The following is a 22,643-nucleotide window of genomic DNA, read 5'->3' as shown; positions in this document are numbered from 1 at the left end:
TGCATTTGAACTGACAAATGAATCGTTAGATTAAGGATTCACTGCATAAAAGAAGGACAAAAATCACCTTTGGATTTCACCTGTCACTTTTGTGGTTCAGGTTTTGTATTTTTTCCATGAGAGTCAATTATGACATAGTCATGAAGAACATAGGCTTTGGAGTTTGATATAACTGGGCTTGAATGCCAGATCTGTCCCTTACATGGCCTTAGTCAAGTTACATAGTTCTAAACCCCAGTTTCCTCATCTGTAAAATGGCGATAATAATATAAACTGTTTCATCTGAATATTTTGAGGTTTAAGTCTAATACTGTTAATGCTTTACTAAGCGTTTGTCGCATAATAAGCACTCAATAAATATTAGTGGTGCTGTGATAACTGTGATGTTTTAAGAAATACTAGCCAATTCTAGCACTGAAAAAAGTGAAATTTTTGACAAATAATGTTATTAGCATCATAGTGACAAATATATTTTTATTTCCATTGGCAAATACCTATCCTTACTTTTTTAAAGCAACAGATTTTCCCCTAGCTTTTTTTTATTAAACATATTTAAAGTGTGTTTAAAATATTATACCCATGATCTTTTAAGGAGTATTTTTGTGTTCTTAAACTAAACAACAACAGAATACTAACCACTCTATTAATCTTTTCTAGCAGGTTAAATTTTTCAGACCAACCAAATCTGACTCAGTGGATTAGAGCAATATCTCAGCAAACAAAAGCATTGCAGATTCTTAGGAAAGAAGAAAGTATTCCTAGTAAGTTCTGATAACCTGCTTTCATTTCTCCCTAAAGTCTGAGATTATTGGAAAATGTGGTTCCAGAGAGAATTGTTTAAGAATATTTTTAAAGTGAAACCTCGCATTTTAACCTTTGTCTTATTCTAATTTCCTTTGTCCTAATGAGCGTCTTGACTACATTACTTCTTATTCCTTGGAAACCCACAGGCTTGTGTGAAGTTTTATAATAAATACTTCTCACTTATCCCCCCCATTTTATTGAAGAGCTTCTAGGGGCAGGGTAATTAACTGAGTATTGCAGAGCTAGCTTTAGTTCTCAGTGGCCTAACTACTTTATTATTGGCATTACCAAAGGCTTCCGAAGTTTCAAGGCATGCACTGCACTTACGACCTTATGAGAAAACAGTCTGAGCAGAATTTATATTGTTGGCTTTTATAAAAACAAAATAGCATACTCTTCTTTTCCTCCCTTCTCTAGTTATGTTCTAGAGCAGGGGTCGGCAAACTTTTGAGATGAAAGAGCCAATCCTGTCCCTCACAACAATTTAAAAATTATTCGAGAGCCATAAAACAAATAAAGTCACCATTATGTGAATAATATCCTTTAGAATTTTTATAAATGAAACTATGATAGTTTATTTTCATTTTCAATTTTACTTCAGAGCCACATGTACGTCCCCAAAGAGCCACATGTGGCTCACGAGCCGCAGTTTGCCGACCCCTGTTCTAGAGGCTTTTCTGTTAGGAAAAGCAGTGGTGACTGAAGAAGGTGCCTCAGTCAATCAGAGCAGTAGTGGTTCTCATGCTTTGAATGCATGCTATGCCAGTTTTTATTAATAGAAATTTTTCCTGTTGTTTTTTTTTTTTTTTCTTTGACTTATATTTAGAATGAAATATGTGGCTGAAATTCATAGAAATGTTGTGGACTGATGAAATGCTTATTTCTATAGATATTGCCTCTTCAAAGAATTCAGAAAATATGGATGAATTGCAGCTCCCCGAAGGGTTTAGGCCTGATTTTCATCCTAAGTGAGTATATGATTTTATTCCCTCTGAGTATGGCCTACTTGATGTGAAAAATTAAGTTAGCAGTTAGTAAGAATATGATTTGTAAGCTAGGGAGCAAAATATTATAGGACACTGATCTTGAAATCTGAGGTGTAAGCATTACATGATGATATTTCTAGCGAGTATATTGATAAAAACCTTAGAACCACATGGATATTTAGCTCTCACCAACCTCCCCTGGTCTGTACTGCTGACTCTGTAATAGGCCCTTGTATCTGCCTCTGCTTGACAACACTCATCAGTACATCTGAATCCAAACTGCAACTCCCCCACCAAATCCTGTGCTTTCTTTCTTTTTTCTTTTTTTTTTTTTTTTTTTTTTTTTTTTTTTTTTAGCTGAGCCATCCTGCTACCTGTTGGCAGCTCAGCGGCTGCTCAGCTCGGGCTGGACTCGAACCGCTGTTGCTCAGAGCTCAAACTCTTGAGTGAGCTCTTAACCAACTGAGCCACTCGGCCGGCCCCTGTGCTTTCTTTCTGACTTCCATATTTCTTTTTATGGCCCACCAGCCTCTTAGTAACCCAGGATCCAAACTAGAGTATTTTGACTCTTTTTTACCCCATAGCCAATTAGTTATAAAGTATTGCATAAATTCTAGAGCCAGGTGGCTTGGTTCAGTTCCCAGCAGCACTGCTTACTAGCTGTGCAATTGTACCAATTTCTTGATCTCTCTGTACCTCAGTTTCCTCATCTGTAAAGTGAGGATACTAAAATATACCTCAAAGTGTTATGAGGATAAAGTGACATAATACATGTAAAGCCACCTGGAAGCTGTTCTTGGCATGTACTAAGTAACTCAGTAAAAATAAGACTGAAAAGCTTAAAGAGAAAAACCATCAGTCCTGTGCCTCCCACGTTCCCCCTCCCTTTCCCCAGTCCTGTCATTTTGTTTGTTTCTTCTGCTGTTTACTTCCTTATTTCTAGTTAAAATGCTTAGTTGACTGTCTCTTGATGCATTGTTTCTAAACAGTAGCTTTCTGTTTACTGGCTGACAATTTAGTATTCAGCTCTTACCTCTGCCCTGTCCAGTGCTCCTCAGCAGTCTCCCTATAGAGTTCTTTCACAATTTTTGGTTAAATCCGTTGACAATTTTTACATTATAATTATTTCTACTGATGTAAGTTGTGTGTCATAATTCTGTTTCTTTTCTTGTACAATTTTGTCGTTCCTGTGGTTAATAATTACCTGGTTTTTTTCATGGGCTTTGTTTTCTATGTATGTGTTACTTTTTTCCGTTTCCTGCTAAATGCTGCAATAGATCTTTCAGCTGCCTAGCAATAGCTTTTTTTTTTTTTTTTTTTTTTAAGCAATAGCTTTTCTAAGTGTTCAGACCCATCACATGATCTTCTAGCCTGGAACCCTCCCCCCACAGCCTCTGTCATCCCGCACCAATCAGGACACGGCACAGCTTTGCTCAGACTTCCGCGGCCAAGCTCCTCTTATTTCACTGGATCTCAGATTTCATTTTATCCTCTTAATTTATTCCCTTATTTTGTACAGGTGCACCCTTCAGCAGGTTCCTAAGAATGGGTCCCTGGGTGTTAAGTTTTCATGTCTGGAAATAAATGTATTGTATCCATTTGCTTGATTGATGGTTTGGGTATAGGATGGTAGCTTAGAAGTAATTTTCATCTAGATTTTAAAGGCATTGTTTTATGAATTTGTAGCACCCATTGAGAAATCAACGCCATTCCGATTCCTGTTCCTCTCTAACTTGATTACTTCTGGAAACTGTTAGGACCTTCTCTTAAGTCCCCACTATTCTACAATTTCTCTGTGACATTCCTTGGCATGTGACTCTTTATTTATTTTGCAACATTTTCAGTATACTCTTTGAATTTGAAGATTCAAGTCCTTCAGTTTTGAGCATTTTTTGTTGTTTCTTAGGTAATTTTCTCCTCTTGGTTTTTCTGCTCTTTGAGGTCATCCTCCTGTTAGCTTGCCGTTGCCCCTATTGGACTGATCGTCTGATAATTTTCTTATAAGTTTTCTGCTTTCTACACTGCCTTTGTTTTCCGTACATTTTCTGCTTGTTTGTTTCATCTCTTTGATGTCTGCTTCTTTCCTTAAATGTTTATTTCCCTTGGGTGACCGTTCAGGAAGTCTCTGAGAAGCTCATTGGATACGTGATGAGCAGGTTAGAGCGAGCTGGCCTTTGTGTCTCCCAGTGAGGTGATCAGACCCCACCAGCCTTTCCATTGGGACCCCTAAGTGTCAGTGCGTAAAGCGGCTTTTCCCCTGAGGATTCCTCACCGGAGGAACTAAAACCTATGACATTGGATATACATTGCCAGTGTTCTCAGGATGGGGAAAGAGGTCAAGGGTCTCACAGTTCAGCCAGTATGTAGACTTTCACCTAATACCGTGTTTGCAGCCTGTGCCTCACCTCTGCCAGCCCAAGTGGTACGTAACTCCTCTCTGGCAGAGGCAGTTTGCATATCTTTAATTTACCCTTTGCATAAAACTGCCTTTAGATAGTTTAAGTGGTTCAATTCCAACATAGCAAATAGCTGTTAAGAAACTGAACCATTGATTGACGTGAGCACATTGTTTTGAGCTGATCCTATACATGTTCACTTCAGGAACCCTTATTCCGATAGCATAAAAGAAATGCTAACAACATTTGGAACTGCTACGTACAAGGTGGGACTAAAGGTTCATCCCAATGAAGAGGATCCCCGTGTACCCATAATGTGTTGGGGAAGCTGTGCGTACACCATCCAAAGCATAGGTAAGAGATGTAGAGTTGTGTCTCTTTAAGTCACAAGCATCCATTGGCAGGAGTTACGTGTATTTAAATGAGACGTTTAAAGTGGGCAGCAATATGAAGAAATAATACTAAGACTTGGAAGTAGGAAATGTAGTATACTGACCAAATACTAGATTGACAGTTTATAAATTAACTACAGCCACTGAAAACTGATTTTGATGGTGGTTACAGCTTCTCGCCAGTTGAGGGAACGTGTTTTCATTTTTACTTTTCATCCAAAGTTAATTCTTATGAAATGACTTAAAAGATATCAAAACCTGACAATATTGTGCTTCCTGCAGAAAGAATTATTTTTAACTTTTTTTGAAATGTGATAAAATATATATAACAAAATTTACCATCTTATTCGTTTTTAATCTGCAGAAAGAATTTTAAGTGATGAAGATAAACCATTGTTTGGTCCTTTGCCTTGCAGACTGGTAAGTTATTAGTTTACTCAATTCATAGAATGGTGGAATGGAAAATCAGTATTTCTGCTTTTTGTAAATCTTAAAAACTTGAATTGGCTATTTAAGCATAGCTTCACTCTTTTCGTAGTAAAACCCATTTTCTGTAACGATATTGAAGTTATGTTTCTGGTTTAATTTCTCATTGTTTTTGTTTTAAATGGACTTTGGCTCTTTTCATCTGGAGCTCTTAGTTAAATACATGAAAAGATGGGGGGAAAAACAGAGTGCCTATTCTTGAATTTTTAATGCTATAATTGGAAATATAAAACAGAGCACACCCTCTACCACATTTGACTACCTTATAAGAAACATCAAATTAATATCAAAACAGTATATTTAATGCCTAGAGAAGTGAGGATGGAATATACAGTCAAAGCTTGCTAATTTTTTCTGTGTAGCTAATGTCAGACAGTGTCAGACCTACCTGCTGTTCAAGCTTATAATCATAAAATCGCCCTTAAGTAAAATCACATAATTTTATTCATGTAGAATCACCTGGAATATTGTTCAGCAATAAAAAAGAGTGAACTTTTGCCACTTGTGACAACAGGGATGGACCTAGAGCATAAACTTAAGTGAAATAAGTCAGAGAAAGACAAAACACCATGTGATTTCACTTATATGTGGAATCTCAAAAAAACAAAGCAAACGAATAAACACAACAAAATAGAAACAGATCCATAGATACAGAGAACAACCTGATGGTGGCCAAAGGGAAGGGGGGTTGGAGGGATGGGCATATTTTTAAAATATAAAAATAAATGCCATCTAAAGCAAAACAATGAATTTTTTTTAATATTTTTTAAAAATAACTTAGCCTTTAGCAGGGGTTTATTTGCACGTGGGAGAGATGCCACTTGATGTGGGAAGGCTCTTCGGACCCCCAAGACTGGGTTAGTCTCCATTAAAAAATTTAAACAAAACAAAGTATGCCTGTTTAGAAACGACAGTTTGTTTATTAACTTTCGTTTTCATTGCATACACCTAGAGTCTCAAGACCCTTTTTATGGTGTGAGGAATATAGCTTCTGTATCAGAAGTTCCTGGCCCAGAAATTGTGCATTAAAAGCTCGGAACTTCTTAAATATATAAATACCTGGGCCACTTTGGACTTACTGAATTAGAACTTCTAGGGTAGATCCTGGTATTAATACTGGATGAATTGTATATAGTAAATCAGCAGAGTCTTGACTCTGATACAGGATAGGACAGGACAGGATAGGATATGGCAGAGTTAGCTGTGATATTTTTTGCTATAAGAGTTGGTAGTATGTTGATTATTGAAAAGGCAGTCCCAATTGTGTAAAATTATTCTATTGAGTTTTTTAGGCAATTCTTATACATTTTCTTAATTCTGTGTACTTCACACTACCTCGTCAGCATACTGTTGACTTCATCTATTCTGTTAATATGATTTTGTGTTATCAGTTTACATTAACTTTCCCATGTTAAACCAACCTTGCATTCCTGAAATAATTTCAACGTGGTCATGTAGGTTATCCTTTTTATATATCATTATATTTGATTTGCTAATGTTTTAGCTAAGAGTTTTACATGTATGTTCATAAGAGAGGTTAGCCTGTTACTTTCCTTTATTGTAATGTTTTTATCAGGTTGCTCATATCAAAATTTTGCAGGTCTTATACAATGCAGCTTATTTGTTTTAGTTGTTTAAATTTTTTTTGTGCTTTTTTTGTTTGGTTGGTTTTTTTTTAGCTGAGCCATCCTGCCACCTGTTGGCAGCTCAGTGGCTGCTCAGCTTGGGCCGGGACTCGAACCGCTGTTGCTCAGAGCTCAAACTCTTGAGCGAGCTCTTAACCAACTGAGCCACTCGGCCGGCCCTAGTTTTTTAATTTTTAAAGTATATTGTCATTAGGAGTAAACTTTTATTTTTCTGACTCCCTTCAAACTTACATAAATCTCCACTCACCTTTCTCTCATGTATCAGAGGCTAAGGGACCTGGGGTAAGGTGGCCTATCCTTCCACCTATTATCTGAAATGCATCTGCTCTCTATTAGTTATTCCTTCTTTTACCTCCTCCTTTCCTGGCACTTCCTCTGTTGTCAAGTGTGCTCCACCATCCTCTTCTTACTCTTGCCCTCAGTGTTACCTTCCTTCTGTCTATGACCTTAGCTTTTTCATTCATTTTTATGAGTAAGCCATTTTAAAGCATACTTCATTCTTTTATTTCACCATGCAATGAATGAAAAATGTTTAAATACAGATAAGGAAATAGTACTTGCAGCTTTTAATTTCATATCCTATTGAGAGAGAAATTTTATATACAGCAAAATTTCCTTAAACAATAGTGTATACTCTGTCTCCAGATTCTTTCTAACCCTTCACTTTTCAACTTCCTGCAATTTGGCTCCTACCCTAACACTTTCACTCTTTGGAAACAGCGGTTACCAAGTTCACCAAGTGATCTCATTATCCTTGTGGGTGGGCATTTTTCACTCCTTATTTGACATTTCTATTTTGTTAACTACTTCCTTCTGAAACTCGGTTTCTCTCAATTTCTGTGACATTCCTGGTTTTCTCCTTACCTCTCTGGCACCTCCTTCTCAGTCTGCAACCCCTCCTCCATCCTGCAGATGTTTTAAACGCCCCAGAATTCGGCCCATGACCCTTAGCCATCAGACACTCTTCCCTGGTACCCCCATCTACACCTCTGATTTCAGTTATATCCAAATGATTCCCACTTGTATATCTCCAAACCTGGCCTGTTACCTCATTGCCTGCTTTATTTTTTTTCACCTAGATCTCCTAAAGGCACCTCAAATTGAACAGTCCAAATCATTTTTCTTACTGTATTGCCTTTATTAGTTAATGTCATTACTGTCCATCCAGGTGACCAAGCTAGAAACTCAGAATTCCTATTGGATGCATCGTGTGGTCTGGATGTTCATATCCAGTTGGTCAGCAGAGTTTGTTCAATTCCTGTCCGGCATATTTTTTCCCGTTCTTTCCATCCCTATTTCTGCTTATTTGGTTCAGCCCCGTATTATTTCTTGCCTAGACTCCATACCAGTCTGTACCTTAAATCTCACTCTTTTCTAATAAATTATCAGAGAGGTTCCTGCAGAACTTACCCTGATCATATCTGTTACACTTTTTCGCCAGTTTCTCTATGATCACCTGCCAATCCCCACAACCATGGTCCAGGCTTATAGAATCATTGCTGGTTCCCAAGCCTTTGTTTCTGCTAGAGTACCCTAAGTAGACTCCTCTCTAAGATGCTCTTCAAGCTTTGCCTTACCTGGGAGACCTCGGAGCCATGTCCTGTGAGTGAGCTATCCCTCATCTGTGGCATTGCCTCCTTCAGCTGCCGCCTCCTCTCTTTTCTTCCCCTCTCACCCCCAAGGCTGTGAGCTCCTTGAGAGGAGGAATATGGGGGTTAAGTTTTCATTTTAGGATTTTGAAAACCAAGGCTGTCCTATAGTAGGCCCTCAAATATGTTGAACTAAACATCATTACAGAAAAATTTGGAAAATAGAGCATTACACAGGAAGAAAAAGCTCATTAGCTTACTACTCATCTGTCTTTTTTCTTTAGCATGTTTATACTTGATTATAATTCATCTTTACCTGTAGTTAGAGTATCTCTTTAGAATAAATATAAAGAAATACAGCATTACATTCTTGGGAGTCTGTTGGTTGACGTCTGTCTGGGTGCATGTATCCTTTTCTTTTCCATAGAGAACCAGCAGCATGGTGGCAAGGAGGTAGCTTTGGTTTATTTGGCATTCAATTAGATATTTTCCATTCCATTCATTCCATGTTAGAGACAGGTCATTGAAGATGTCACAGATTCAGTTCCATACCATCTAGAGAGATTTCATTGTGCATCTAGCTTTGCTTCAACTAGTGTGCTTTGAACTAGCATTCATAAAACAAGAGAACTACTTTATATGCTGGCTTCTTTGTTAACTGTGTCAATCTTCTTATTTCAGGATGACTGTCTTAGGTCCCTAACAAGATTCGCTGCAGCACATTGGACAGTGGCATTACTTTCAGTGGTACAAGGACACTTTTGTAAACTTTTTGCATGTGAGTATCAATACATGTGCCATATATGCTATGGTAATTTCTCATCTTCTGTAATTTTGTTTTTAGTGGTATGACTTCTCTCCATTATGAGAGATATATTTTGGTAATATCACTTGTCTTATGTACAAGTTCTAGCTTATAAATTCATATATATCTTGCAAAAAACATTAATTTAAACTAGGTTATATGCATTTTTAAAATAATACTTATGGTGAAATATGAAATTTGCTAATGTATTTTTTTCTTTAAATATTTAGCATTGGTGCCAGATGACAATCATGGAGACCTGCCATGCATATTAGATATCGACATGTTTCATTTATTGGTGGGTATCTTGTAATTTGTGTTTGAAATTTTCTTTATTGTACTATAGAACTTTATCTTAGACTTGGTGAATAGTGTGGAGACAGACAGAAGGAGTTGTCATCTGTTGTTCTTAACTACTTTTGAATATGGTTCTTTTCCGAGGAGCCTCAAAAAGAAAATGTTAAACAAAGAGGCAGCTAACCAAATGGGAGAAGATATTTGCAAACAACACCTCCAATAAGGGGCTAAAATCTAAAGTATATAAAGAATTCATACAGCTTAACAACAAAAATAAATAATCCAGTTAAAAAATGGACAGAGGACCTGAACAGACACTTCTCCCAAGAAGACAAACAACCAACAGATAATATGAAAAGATGCTGAACTTCACTAGTTACTAGGGAAATGCAGATAAAAACCACAATGAGATACTACATCACACTTGTTAGAATAGCTATCATCAACAAGTCAAGGAATAAAAAAATTTATAATTGGAAAAAAAAAAAAACAAAAAGGTTGAGGAATCTAGTGTCTAATCTTCGCTCTTATTTTGCTTTGTGGCCAAAGTCAGTAATTTAACCTCTCCATGTGTTTGACCTACAAAGAAATACAAATAACACTGGTAATATAGGGGCTACTGCTGACCCATACAGTGCTTTTAGGCAGGTACAGCCCTGCTGGGGTCACACTACTTAGCCATAGATAGCCCCTTTGTGTGGTTTAGGGAACCCGTGTATCTTCTCTGTAGTCTGAAAAGGGGACGCACCACTGGCCAAGCAGTGGGGGGCTGAACTTCAGCCCCACCTCAGCTGGTCCCCTTACACAGGACACAGTGCAGCGCCACACACAGCACCCCCAAGTGCTGTCCCCTTAATCTCTTTGGGCATCAGATTCTGTGTCTATAAGATGGTTAGTAGCTATGATTGTGTCAGAACGCAATGGGATAATCAATGTAAAGAGCTTAGAGCAATGGGTCCCTACCCTGGTAAGTGTTAGCCATTGTTACCATTCCCATTTCTCCTATGAAAACCATCGTGCAGGCAGCAGGCAGCTAACACGAGAACCAGCATGGATTGTGTACCTGCTTTCACGTACAGTCCTGTTTAGTCCTTACATCCTTACTACTGAAGTATTAAAAACACATATAAACTCTTTAGTTTACCAACAGAGAAACTGAGGCTCAGAGGTGTTAACTTGTCTAAAAAGCTCATAAGAGGAGCTAGGGTTCATAGCTAGATCCTTATGGATCGAAAACCCATGCATTTTCCACTGTTCACCTCCCTAGAAAGATCTCAACTGTTGCTAACAATAGACTATGTATAGGGGAATCACTGGGTTAATGAAAGGATAGTGCCCATCAAGACTCCTTTAGTTCTTAAGTAATTTCATTTAGCCAATCCTAGGGGAATTTCTAACGTGTATTGTTTAAGAACAAAGATTCCTTAAGGGGAGGGGCTGACCTCTGAAGTGGGTCACACAAGAAAATGGAAGCGTGTCTAGGTGTGAAAGGAAAGGCCTGTATGTGTCTGACTCTGTATTTGGCTTCTAGGTGGGCTTGGTGCTCGCTTTCCCCGCGCTGCAGTGTCAGGATTTTTCAGGGATCAGCCTTGGCACTGGAGACCTTCACATTTTCCATCTGGTTACTATGGCACACATCATACAGATCTTACTTACCTCATGTACAGGTAACATCTACTTGAAGGAAGTGCTTGAGTTTCGCAGTTAAAAAACAAGTATTAAAGGAAAAGGTGCTTGGATGAAAATAATAAATGAAGTATAATTAGGCTACTTGTTTTTTCTGTTTATCCTCGTGTGACAAGTTTTGAAACAAATTCTGTTAAAACCCCTTAGCAATGTGAGTGTTGTACCTATATTTATTTCATGAGTTTAGTACTATTGGAGTATCACACATGGTATGTTTAGCTGATTTTGCACACAGCGTTCTGTGGGCACCGTGAGTCAGCTCAGGGGCCTCCCTCTTCCACAGCCTGTGGGCTCCTGGTTATTCTGATAGAGATCAGTACTGTGCTCACAGCTGAGGGGTTCAGGGTCTGTGTTTTGGGGGTCATTTTCATACGCTATTTGAGCGTGTAAATATGCTGAATGCTTAATGGCGTGGTCATCAATCTGTTTAATGGGCAAACAGAGTGCTCATACTTCCTTCTCTTGCAGAAGACAACGGCATGGATCAAGAAACTCCTGCTGGTGAAGAAGAATTAGCAGTTCTTGCTTTGTATAAAACACTTCGCCAGTATACAGGAAGGTGGGATCATAATCTTTATAGGATATTAGTAGATGATAGCATGAAAAAAGATTCACTTGTTAAATTAGGGAAATTGGTGTCTGTTGACATGTTTTAAAAAGAAGATGGGAGTATGTCTGTACTAACTTGATTGGAAGTCTCTGAAAGATTGCAGACTTCTGAGAGGAGTAATAAACAGAGTCCCACATTTATTTGGCCATAGAACCCTTTTTTTTTGCTCAGAGGATCTGGCACGTGGAAACATGAAACTTACTTTGAAAGTGCTATTCTAAAACATGTTATTTCCTTGGGAATTTAAAAATGCAAATTAAATTGGCATCATACATTTTTAAGGCAATATTCCGGACTGGCAGGAATTAGAACTTCACATGCTGTTGGAGTCATTTTGATTTGGTACAACAGTTTCATTTAGCTTTTTCATGGTATATGTCAAGAACTATAATGTTTGTTTTTTTTTAACTAAGTTACCTTACCACATTTCTGAGAATCCACATTAATAAAATAATCTAACATAGTGAAACCTATAGACATAAAAATGTGCACTCTGATATTATGTATATTAGCAAAGAATTGAATGCACTCTAAGTGCTTGCTTGCAGGGGAATAATTTGGTATTGTTTATGATTGATGTGTTCCAGAATATTACAATTTCAATAAAAATTATGGTTTATGATTTTCTAAAAAACTTGTTCATTTTAAATTTCATGTTACACTTATGACTCTGTAACAGATTAGTATGAAAATAGTTTGGCAGAATAATACCTGCTGATAAAAGATTCTAGAGTAGTGGATAATTATTTTGTATTTTCCAAATTTTCTCCTTTAACATTACTTTTATAAATTTTTTTTTTTTTAAGATTTTTATTGGGGAATTGGGGGATGAGAACAGTGCTGGGGAATTGGGGGAAGGGTAACAGACAAGTTGCTGTCCTTTTGTTCTTCAGTCTAGTTGTGGAGGACGTCGCTTCACTGGCCCAAGTTCGCACCATCATTGCGCTCTTCCCAGGCGAGGCACATCAGTCGCCGGCTTCTGGACGGCCGCTCACGGCGGCTGCTGGCCGCTCACGCTGGCTGCTGGCTACATACGGTAGCCCATGGCAACCCACTGCCACAGGGGCTGTAGCCTACGCTGTCGCCAGCGACTCACGGCAGCCCAGCTCCAGGTTGAGCTGTTGTTCAGCATCTTAGCTGTGATGGGCAGTGTCACTGGCCCTCATATGTGGGATCCGAACCGCGGCCCTCTGGCATCCCAAGCCAGTTCTTAACCATTGCGCCACTCGGCCGGCCCTACTTTTATAAGTTTTAATAACAGCATTGGAGGCTATATATCACCATTTATTCCTGACATCCTGTAATAGTCAGAGTTACCCATTCCTTTTAATGCCAAATAGCAGTTGTCTGTTTTCACATTGTGCTGTAACTAGAATGGCTGTTTCCATTAATATTTTTCTCTTTTTAGTGCCTTGAAAGAAATATCCTCCGGCTGGCATCTATGGAGGAGTGTCAGAGCTGGAATCATGCCTTTCCTGAAGTGTTCAGCTTTGTTTTTTCACTATTTAAATGGAGTTCCCCCGCCACCCGAAATTCAAGGTAATTTCTAATTTCTTTTCTTTTTTAAAGATTTTTATTGGGGAATTGGGGGGAGGGGAACAGACAACTTGCTGTCCTTTTGTTCTTCAGTCTAATTGTGGAGGACATTGCTTCACTGGCCCAAGTTGGCACCATCATTGCACTCTTCCTGAACTAGGCAGATCAGTCGCCAGCTTCTGGACAGCCGCTCACGGAGGCTGCTGGCTACACACGGTAGCCCATGGCAACCCACTGCAGCAGGGGCTGCAGCCTACGTGGTCGCCGGCGACTCACGGCAGCCCAGCTCCAGGTTGAGCTGTTGTTCAGCATCTTAGCTATACAGGGTGCAGCGTCACTGGCCCTCATATGTGGGATCCAAACCGGGGCCCTCTGGCATCCCAAGCCAGCTCTTAGCCAACGCACCACTCAGCCAGCCCTCTAATTTCTTTTAAAATGTAGGAAGTGTATGTAGTCTTGCACTCCAGCAGCATAAAATTAAAGTGACTTGCAAAATTGAAAACTGATTAAAAGTTTACAACATAGTTAATTGACTGCGGATAAAAATGTGAATTTATATGTTTGATTTTATTGAAGCTCAGTGAATGTGTTTTTTGTACATAGAAATGTACAAAAATACAGTTTTGCTTTCATATGTTAAAATGTTCAATTCATAAACTGGGTTCTGCAGATTTTAAAAAGTAAAAACTGACAATTTCAAGTGTTTTTTAACTTGAAATGTGGCATTAAAGTTCAGAAAATTCATAATTGCACACATCTGATTTTAATGTAGGAATTCATTTGCTATTTCAGTTTCCTATATTTGATTCTTGCATAAAAGTAGTATAACAGTTGACTTAAAGTTAACTGTATCTCTGTATTCCATAGTGCCTGGCACAGGGAAGGGAGTGCCTGCTAATGTTGCTCCTGAAAGTTTGTTGACTGACATATCCACTCAGCTGGGTGCCCAGGCATCATAAAGAATAGTTGAGACTTCCTGATCATTTGCAGGGATGATTAGAGCTAGTGCTTAAATCCATCTCCGTGATGAAATCATCTTGTATTTCTGTACTGCTCTATACTCTCCGGAGCACCATACGTTATTTGTGTCTTCAAATGTTCAAAACGAACCCCATGAAGGAGATGGTGCAGGTTTATACCATCTTGCAAAGGATAAAACTGAGACATTATGAAAATGTAACCAGTTTGGTTGGTGTAGGAGTTGTCTGACTTCACTCTCAGTTGTGTCCTTTTGTGGATCCCATTCCATGTGCCATCTTGTTAACTTCCTACAAGTTATGTACCTGCCTAATTTGAACTCCTTCCTCTTGCTTTTTTTTTTTTAAAGTCTGCTATTGCTACTCTCATACAGGATCTACTCTTAGTTGTTTCATGCATTAATTACTCTTTTCTCCATTTGCAGTTTCCGGAACAAGCCATTTTGAATATTTATGTAACTATCTTTCCCTGCCAAACAACCTCATTTGCCTTTTTCAAGAAAATAATGAGATAATTAAATTACTGATTGAAAGGTAATGATTATACATTTTTCTTCATTACATTGAATAGTTATATGGAAACAGACTTCAGCTTATCTCATATATTGCATAATTCTCAGGTAGTGAGGCTGGCAAAATTCAGTCCATGTAATTTAAACTATAATGATTAGGCCTTCTGAGTTAAGGTTTACCTTTGTCATAAGATTTTTGCCCAGCTAGTGAATAGCATAAGCAGATTCACTTGGAAGGAGAGGAGTAGTAAAAATGTGTATTTCCTCTGATCAACTTACTTGTTTAGGACTCTGTTCTGTAGACTTTTAGAACTGAGAGAAACCTTAATGGTTACCTAGTCCAATACCTGTACTTTAAAATTTGGCTGTTTTATGCAAAGAATGGGAGGAAATATTCACAAATCATATCTGATAAGGGATTAATATCCTGTGTGTGTATATGTGTCCAGAATTCCTGCATCTCAACAACAAAAAAGCAAACAGCCTATTAAAAAATAAGCGAAGGACTTCTCCAAAGACCATATACAAATGGCCAGTAAGCACATGAAAACATCCTCAATGTCACTAGTCATTAGGGAAATGCAAATCAAAACCATAGTGAGATACCACTTCATACCCATTAGGATAGCTATACTCAAACAGGCAGAGTAATAATATGTGTTGTTGAGGATGTTGAGAAATTGGAATTCCTGTGCATTGCTGGTAGGAATAGAAAATGGTACCGCCACTCTGGAAAAGAGTATGGTGGTTCCTCTGAAAGTTAAATACAGAATTACCAGGTGATCCAGTAATTCCACGTCTAGGCATATATTGCAAAAGAATTGAAAGCAGGGCTTCAAGTAGATACTTGTACACCCATGTTCGCGGCAGCATTATTCACGATTAGTCAAAAGATGGAAGCAACCCATGTATCCATCAATTGATGAATAGATAAACAAAATGTGATATATGTACACACAGTGGAATATATTTATATTATTCATCCTTAAAAAGGAAGGAAATTCTGACACATGCCATAACATAGATGAACCTTGAAGACATGCCAGGTGAAATAAGCCAGACACAAAAGAACAAATATTGTGGGTTTTCACTTACATGAGGTGCCTAGGGTAGTTGAGTTCATAGTGACAGAAAATGGAGTGGTGATTGCCAGGGGCTGGTGGAGGGAGGGATGGGTTAGTGTTTAACAAATACAGTTTATAAAGTTGAAAATGTTCTAGAGTTGGATTGTGGTGATAGTAGCCCAACAATGTAAACATATTTAATGCCACAGAACTGTACACTTTTAAATGGTAAATTTTATGTTATGTATATTTTACTACAAAAATTATTTTTTAATATAAGTGTTCTAGCTCCAGATAATAAGAGCTTGTCATTAAATCAGACTGGTTTTTTCATCGTATCCAAATTAGAGAGGTAATAGTGTATGTAGCCACAAATTTTATACATTAAGCATTCTTGCTTTTAAAAAATCACAGGTTACATTCTTCTGATTTTAAAAGTTGCGGACAAAATATGTATTCCTCCAAGCTTCTTTTGATGAGATAAATATATTGAGCAAAGAAGTGTTTTGTTTTTTCTCTTCCTGGATTTAGAGCAAAGAATTCTAGTTCTAACCTTCAAAAGTTAAAAAGTGTTTTTTTCCCCCATTTGTATTAAAGTTGGTGTCAGAACATTGAAGTTAAAAGATATCTAGAAGGTAAAAGAGATGCTATCAGGTAAGTTGAAGATTGTCAAAGACTTGGTGGGGCGCAGGGGGGAGAGAAGCGGGGTGTAAGTGCTGTGTCCCTTCCACACTGACCTCAGACTTCCACACTGTGATTCCAGGAGGTAGGCCATCGCGCCTTCATACTTTCTTCTTCTTAGTCTAATGGTGGTGAGAATTTGTAAAAGAATCAGAATTAGGAACATAAATAGAGTACATTATTCTTGACAGAGGAAGCAAATAACAAAATGATTATATTCAGAAATGCTTTTTAAAAATGTGGGTCCTTTTTTAGGTTTTTCTTAGCTGTTACTTTTTCTTTTTCTATTCATGACAAACTTCAAAGTATCCAAAAGTTTAAAGACTAGCATAAGAAGGCTTCACATACCCGTCACTCAGCTTCAGTAATTATTGGGTTGTCGGAAAGGTCATGACGCATTTTTGCAACAAAAAACATAGAAAAAATACGTCATGACTTTTCCGACAACCCAATATTAAATCTAGGCCAATCATGTTTATTTTTTCTTCATTCCTTTTGACATGAGATCTATTCTGATTCCGTATTAAAGTTTGCTATTACCAGGTGGTAACAGCTGTATTTCATCTATTAATATCTCTCTGGTTCTGCCGAATACATTATCCATAAAAATCAGGGGCTAAAGGAGATTGTTCTTTGGTTTCATGCACAGTTTGTCTCAGATCCAGAGATGACGTATCACCCCAGTTTTATTAGGTTGAACCATATGAAATTTCAGTTTTTATAAATCAGAAATGGTTGAGTATCACCAATTTCATCTGGTTCAACCCTGCAGTCAGAAAACTTATTATGTGGAACAGGAGTTCTCAGCTTGAGATACACATCAGAACAACTTTGCAAACTTGGAAAAAATACTCAGGGCCCTACTTACCAAATCTAATTTCTCTGAAGTTAGTCTCCTAGTATGTATGTCCCCTCAGAATTTTCCCCAGGTGATCCTGGTATAAGAACTGCTGTCTCAGTAGCTCCCTCATGGTTTCAGTCCACTCCTGGTCCTGCCACAGGTAAAGCAGGCAGAGGCCAGGCCGTGTGGCCCATGTGGGGCAGGCGTGCCCACTGAGAGGGGGTCCTCTAGTGCCTGTTCACTTTGGATCTCAATTTTATCTGAATTGTCACAGAACCAACATGGCCTCCACTTTACCTATTCTACTTTCTTCTCTCCTCCAACTCGTTTCTGCCCTAAGATCACCCTTAAGAAGCCCATCTTTTCTGTCTTTTCTCTCCCAAGTTCTGTGTTGGGCTCTCCCTGGCTTAGTTGTTTTGGTGGAAGCCTGGAGGTAAAAAGCCTCTTCTGCACCTCCCCTGCTTCCCAGAGCTTCCACATTTCACTTAAATGGGGCAGATTCTACATACTGTCTATTGCCCTGATCATTTATTCTGAGCTTTTTGAGTAAAAATGTGAACCATAAGGCCCTGTGTTATTTAAATATGCATTTTTAATTTCTTACTGTGGCTTCTTGTACCCCTGTGGTAGCACCAATCACTCAGGTAGTCTGCCTATTTGTTTTGACTAAGTTGAGTTACCCTGTTGTTGTAATACCGCCTCATAGTAACTGTTTTTGTGTGGTTTTTTTTTTTAAGCTATCCAAGAGAATCTAACAGATTAATAGACCTTCCAGAGGATTACAGCAGCCTCATTAATCAAGCATCTAATTTCTCGTAAGTTGTGATTTTAGAGTACTGAGCATTTCCTACCATTGGAAATACATCTCTACACAGGATTTAAGGGATTTTGTTTGTTCTTGTTCTGTTTTGTTCGGATAGGAAAATCGTAACCTCGGGAGTACTTTAACACCACCTAACTTGTAAAAGCATTATTCCACCATGTTTCAGAATAAGATACAGAAAAGGGGGTGATGTGGGGACAAGTGTGATTCATTGAAGTTTCTCTAAATAACAACTTGCACTATAAAGTAATAAGAGCCCTTAGTAATGTGTAACACATTAAATATTTAACATGTGAACAGCATAAAGAATAATCAGTAGTGTAAAGAATTAAACATTACCTAGACAGTTGAAGATGCCTCTGTATCTCTATGGTGCCTCCTCCCCCTTCCTCAGCAGAGATCCACCCTTCTGGGTGGAGAGTGAGCATTCCTGTGCATCTGCATGTGAACTACAAATGTTTGCATTCCTCCGCGGCATCAGTATATATTATGATTATGAGTATCATTATTATTTTTATATTGCATGTTTTAAGCTTTAAAATGGCATTGTACTGTACCGTACATTCTACATCTTTTTTTCACTCAGCAATGCTTGTAAGATTTATTTATATATTTGACATACATAACTTTTAATTCATCATTTCTCACTGTTGTATAGAATTTTATTAATGACAATAGCAGAATTTACATTTTTTCCTCCTACTGATGAGTTTATCTTTTCTCTGATTGTTGATTGTTTCCAGTACATGGTGCTTGTATATATGTGCGAGGTGTTCCCTATTCTAGAAATAATTTTACCTGGGCCGTGGGATATATACATATGCATCTTCACCTCTACGTGATGTTGCAAAATTTCTTGACCACCATCAGCTCTTCAGCTACTCTTTTTTAGAGCAATGACTTGTGCTTTTTTCTTTTCCATGAAGGTGCCCTAAATCGGGTGGTGATAAGAGCAGAGCCCCAACTCTGTGCCTTGTGTGTGGAACCCTGCTGTGCTCCCAGAGCTACTGCTGCCAGACTGAGCTGGAAGGGGAGGATGTAGGCGCTTGTACAGCTCACACCTCCTCCTGTGGTTCCGGGGTGGGCATCTTCCTGAGGTAAGGCCCTGGGGGCAGGTCCTTAGCCATGCATGCATGAAAACTGCTGCGCTGCAGAGAGTTCTAAGACCGCTGTTCTCGTGCGTTTTATTCATTTGAGAAACACGAAGCCTTGACTCCGCACATCTTATTTGGCTCAAGTTAACTGTGCTGGTTCTTCCATTATCGTCATTCTCACCCCCATGACAGTTCTGTTCTACTTTCCTCAAGCCTCGTTCTCATGTGAAACTTCCAGTTGTCTTTGAGTTTTCTACCCACATCTAGTAAGAATTAGTCCTTTCATTGTGTCCTCATGGCTTTGGATTCATACATATCACAGGCCTGTGTATATGCAGTCGCGTATATTCAACAACATACAACAAATACTTACTAGTGACTCCTATTGACTGAGCCTTGAGAATGCTCAGCAAAGCAGACCAAAATCTCTGCCTTCCCTGAGCTCATTTTCTAGTGAAGGAGATAGAAAATAAACAAGACTGGTAAGAATTTAAAAAGTGATACATGCAGAGGAGGGAAAATGAAATGGCACCTGGGGAACTGAATTTTAGATAGGGAACCAGGGAAGATTCTTTTGGAGAAAGACCTAGAGAAGTGGGGAGAGCATTGTAGGCAGACGGCAGTAAGTGCAAAATTGCTGGGGAATGTGCCTGTCATGTTCACGAAACATCAAGGAAGCTGGTGTCACTGGGGAAAATCATGGTGCCTGGTGTATCCTAATGACATCTCTGAATGAGATGGAAGCCATTTTGGCATTTGAAAGAGAAGTGACATGAGTTTGAGCTCCTCTGGGGTATAGATGATCTCCGTATCTTAGTCATCTAAGTACCTGACAATTGCTTGTATGAGATAGGCTCTCAGTAGATGTTGGATTGAGCCGAATTACACATACCAAAAAAAGTTGGGCAAACCTCTTAGAGGGCTCAGGAGACACATACTTAAATGGCCCCTAGGAGAAATGTGACAGTAGCATTTCCCCTTACCTGGCATATTTCAAAATTCTTTTGGTCGTATGTATTATATAGCCTTGTGTTTCCAGTCAACCGAATTCATAATGTTTGTGTACCATGTTTTTAATGAATAATTTCCTCATAATAGTGGTTAAAATGTCAGTAACTATTTTATGTTTAGTAGTTAAATTGCTCACACTTAACAATTTTTTTTTTTTTAAAGATTTTTATTGGGGAATTGGGGGGATGGGAACAGCGCTGGGGAATTGGGGAAAGGGGAACAGACAAGTTGCTGTTGTTTTGTTCTTCAATCTAGTTGTGGAGAATGTTGCTTCACTGGCCCAAGTTGGCACCATCATTGCGCTCTTCTCTGGTGAGGCAGATCAGTTGCCGGCTTCTGGACGGCCGCTCACTGCGGCTGCTGGCCACTCACGCTGGCTGCTGGCTACACACGGTAGCCCATGGCAATCCACTGCCACAGGGACTGCAGCCCACGCCGTCGCCGGCGACTCATGGCAGCCCAGCTCCAGGTTAAGCTGTGCATCTTAGCTGTGGAGGGCAGTGTCACTGGCCCTCATATGTGGGATCCGAACCGGGGCCCTCTGGCATCCCAAGCGAGTTCTTAACCATCGCGCCACTCGGCTGGCCCCTACACTTAACAATTTTTTTTTTTTAAACTGAGCCATCCCGCCACCTGTTGGCAGCTCTGCAGCCGCTCAGCTCGGGCTGGGAATCAAACCGCTATTGCTCAGAGCTCAAACACTTGAGCAAGCTCTTAACCAACTGAGCCACTCGGCCGGCCCTTAACAATTTTTGAAAGGGTGCTATTACATGAGCCATCAATTCTTTATCCACAGTGGTCCCTCCCTCACTAAATTGATTTACAATACAGTCATTATTGATTACAATACAATCATTTTAGTAATTTTTAAAACTTAAGATGTGTAGATACTTTTGTAAGTGTCTTCTATAAATGCCGTTGTTTCTCTTCTAACAAACACTGGTATTGTTTATTTTTATAAGAATTTAATCCATTTGAAACCAGATCCAAAACTTGGTTACTAATATATAATGTGTAAATGGTCTCTCTACAGAGTACGGGAATGTCAGGTGCTATTTTTAGCCGGCAAAACCAAAGGCTGCTTTTATTCCCCTCCTTACCTTGACGACTACGGGGAGACTGATCAGGGACTCAGGTAAGGGCTCGTCCTGGGTGCTGGCGTGGCTGCCTCAGGGCCTCCAGGGTCCGCAGTATGTGGTGGGCATGATGAGCCCTGTGGTCCCGAGTCGGCCTGCTGATAGCCCGGGGGCTGGGGCCTTCCGTCCTGGCACAGGTGGCTGGTATCTGTGAGCTCCTCCAAGGAGGGCACCTGGCTACCTGGTTTGGCATTCCCTTTCCCAGCCCTCATAATGTCACGGGGGCCATCAGGACAGGACAGAGTGCCACTTTTTTCCATCTCTCACTCCAGAGAACCAGAACCGTTTGAATTGCCATGTGGCATCCACTGCACCAGAGCACTATGGGCACAGCCCGCTGTGATTTGCGTGGCTTTGTACAGGGAGAGCCAGCTTGTTCAAGTGATCTAAGAGAGCAGACCTTGGATAATAGATGAGCTTATCTTGTTTCATAAGATTCTGGGGGACAAAGATCGAGGACATACAGAGCAATACAATAGTAGTTGAGGCTTAATCACTTCTACTCCAGTAGCTTCTGTTACACCATAAGCAAAATGCTAACAACAGTTCCCCCAAGCATTATTAGAGAACTTCTTTTTGCCCAAAGGAGGTAAAAGTCTTAACCTAGATACAACCGTCCAGCCTTGGGGAGCAAAAGTTGAAGCCCTGGGAACTGAGCCAGGAGAATAAATGCGCCGCCTAGGCGCTTGACTGCAAGGTCACCGGCACCTGCCACCTGATGATGGTGCTTCGTGTTCTCTGAGGAGTGCAGGCTCCTAGGAGGAGCCGCCCTGGGTAGGGCGAGGATTGGTGCCCTGTGAACTCGGAGTGCAGGCACCAGGCGTGAACTCAGCACAAACTGTGCTTCGGTTAAATCAGACCCAGATGTTATTCACATTTGTCTGCTTTGCTTAAACTTTGTTGCTGAAATACAGCATTTTGAGGAACCCTGTAATTTCCCTTCCATCCTCTCCCCTGCCCCCTCCCCTCTTTTTTACATTTAACCGACAAAATGGACAATGAATGGATAGTTTTAGCCTCAGCCCAGCCCCTCCTGCTCCACCTCACCCCTGTTGCCTCCTCACAGCCTGAGGAAGCGGAGCTTGTGCATTTTCCTCTTCTCTGCAGTCCTTAGCCCTCTCCAGCTCCTCCTAGCAAACCTTCGAAGCTAACGCGTTAATAATAGCCAGCATCGCCTGCTGAACAGAAGTTTTGTGGAGGATCTCAAACCAGTAACTTACAACTTTCCCTAAACCAGGAAATTTGGGAAATAATAGATGATTAAAACGAAT

The 22,643-nt window shown here is 39.5% G+C and overlaps 1 protein-coding gene across 4 annotated transcripts in view; it reads left to right on the top strand.

The window, feature by feature from the left end:
* UBR2 (ubiquitin protein ligase E3 component n-recognin 2) overlaps nt 1–22,643 on the top strand; it is a 126,003-nt gene that overhangs the window by 101,174 nt on the left and 2,186 nt on the right. For 3 of the 4 annotated variants that reach the window (XM_019642727.1, XM_019642726.1, XM_019642729.1), the window contains 14 exons: nt 658–761; nt 1,694–1,772; nt 4,392–4,540; nt 4,943–4,998; nt 8,981–9,077; nt 9,335–9,402; nt 10,933–11,068; nt 11,556–11,646; nt 13,106–13,236; nt 14,636–14,744; nt 16,384–16,440; nt 18,046–18,123; nt 19,058–19,228; nt 21,270–21,371. In XM_019642727.1, the coding sequence (XP_019498272.1) occupies nt 658–761; nt 1,694–1,772; nt 4,392–4,540; nt 4,943–4,998; nt 8,981–9,077; nt 9,335–9,402; nt 10,933–11,068; nt 11,556–11,646; nt 13,106–13,236; nt 14,636–14,744; nt 16,384–16,440; nt 18,046–18,123; nt 19,058–19,228; nt 21,270–21,371 (1,428 nt within the window). The remainder of the gene's footprint in view (nt 1–657; nt 762–1,693; nt 1,773–4,391; nt 4,541–4,942; nt 4,999–8,980; nt 9,078–9,334; nt 9,403–10,932; nt 11,069–11,555; nt 11,647–13,105; nt 13,237–14,635; nt 14,745–16,383; nt 16,441–18,045; nt 18,124–19,057; nt 19,229–21,269; nt 21,372–22,643) is intronic. The other variant, XM_019642728.1, reaches the window with a different exon arrangement.

Source organism: Hipposideros armiger, unplaced genomic scaffold, assembly GCF_001890085.2.
Source record: "Hipposideros armiger isolate ML-2016 unplaced genomic scaffold, ASM189008v1 scaffold_72, whole genome shotgun sequence".
In the NCBI taxonomy this organism is placed as follows: Eukaryota; Metazoa; Chordata; class Mammalia; order Chiroptera; family Hipposideridae; genus Hipposideros; species Hipposideros armiger.
This window is presented reverse-complemented; position numbering and strand designations above follow the sequence as displayed.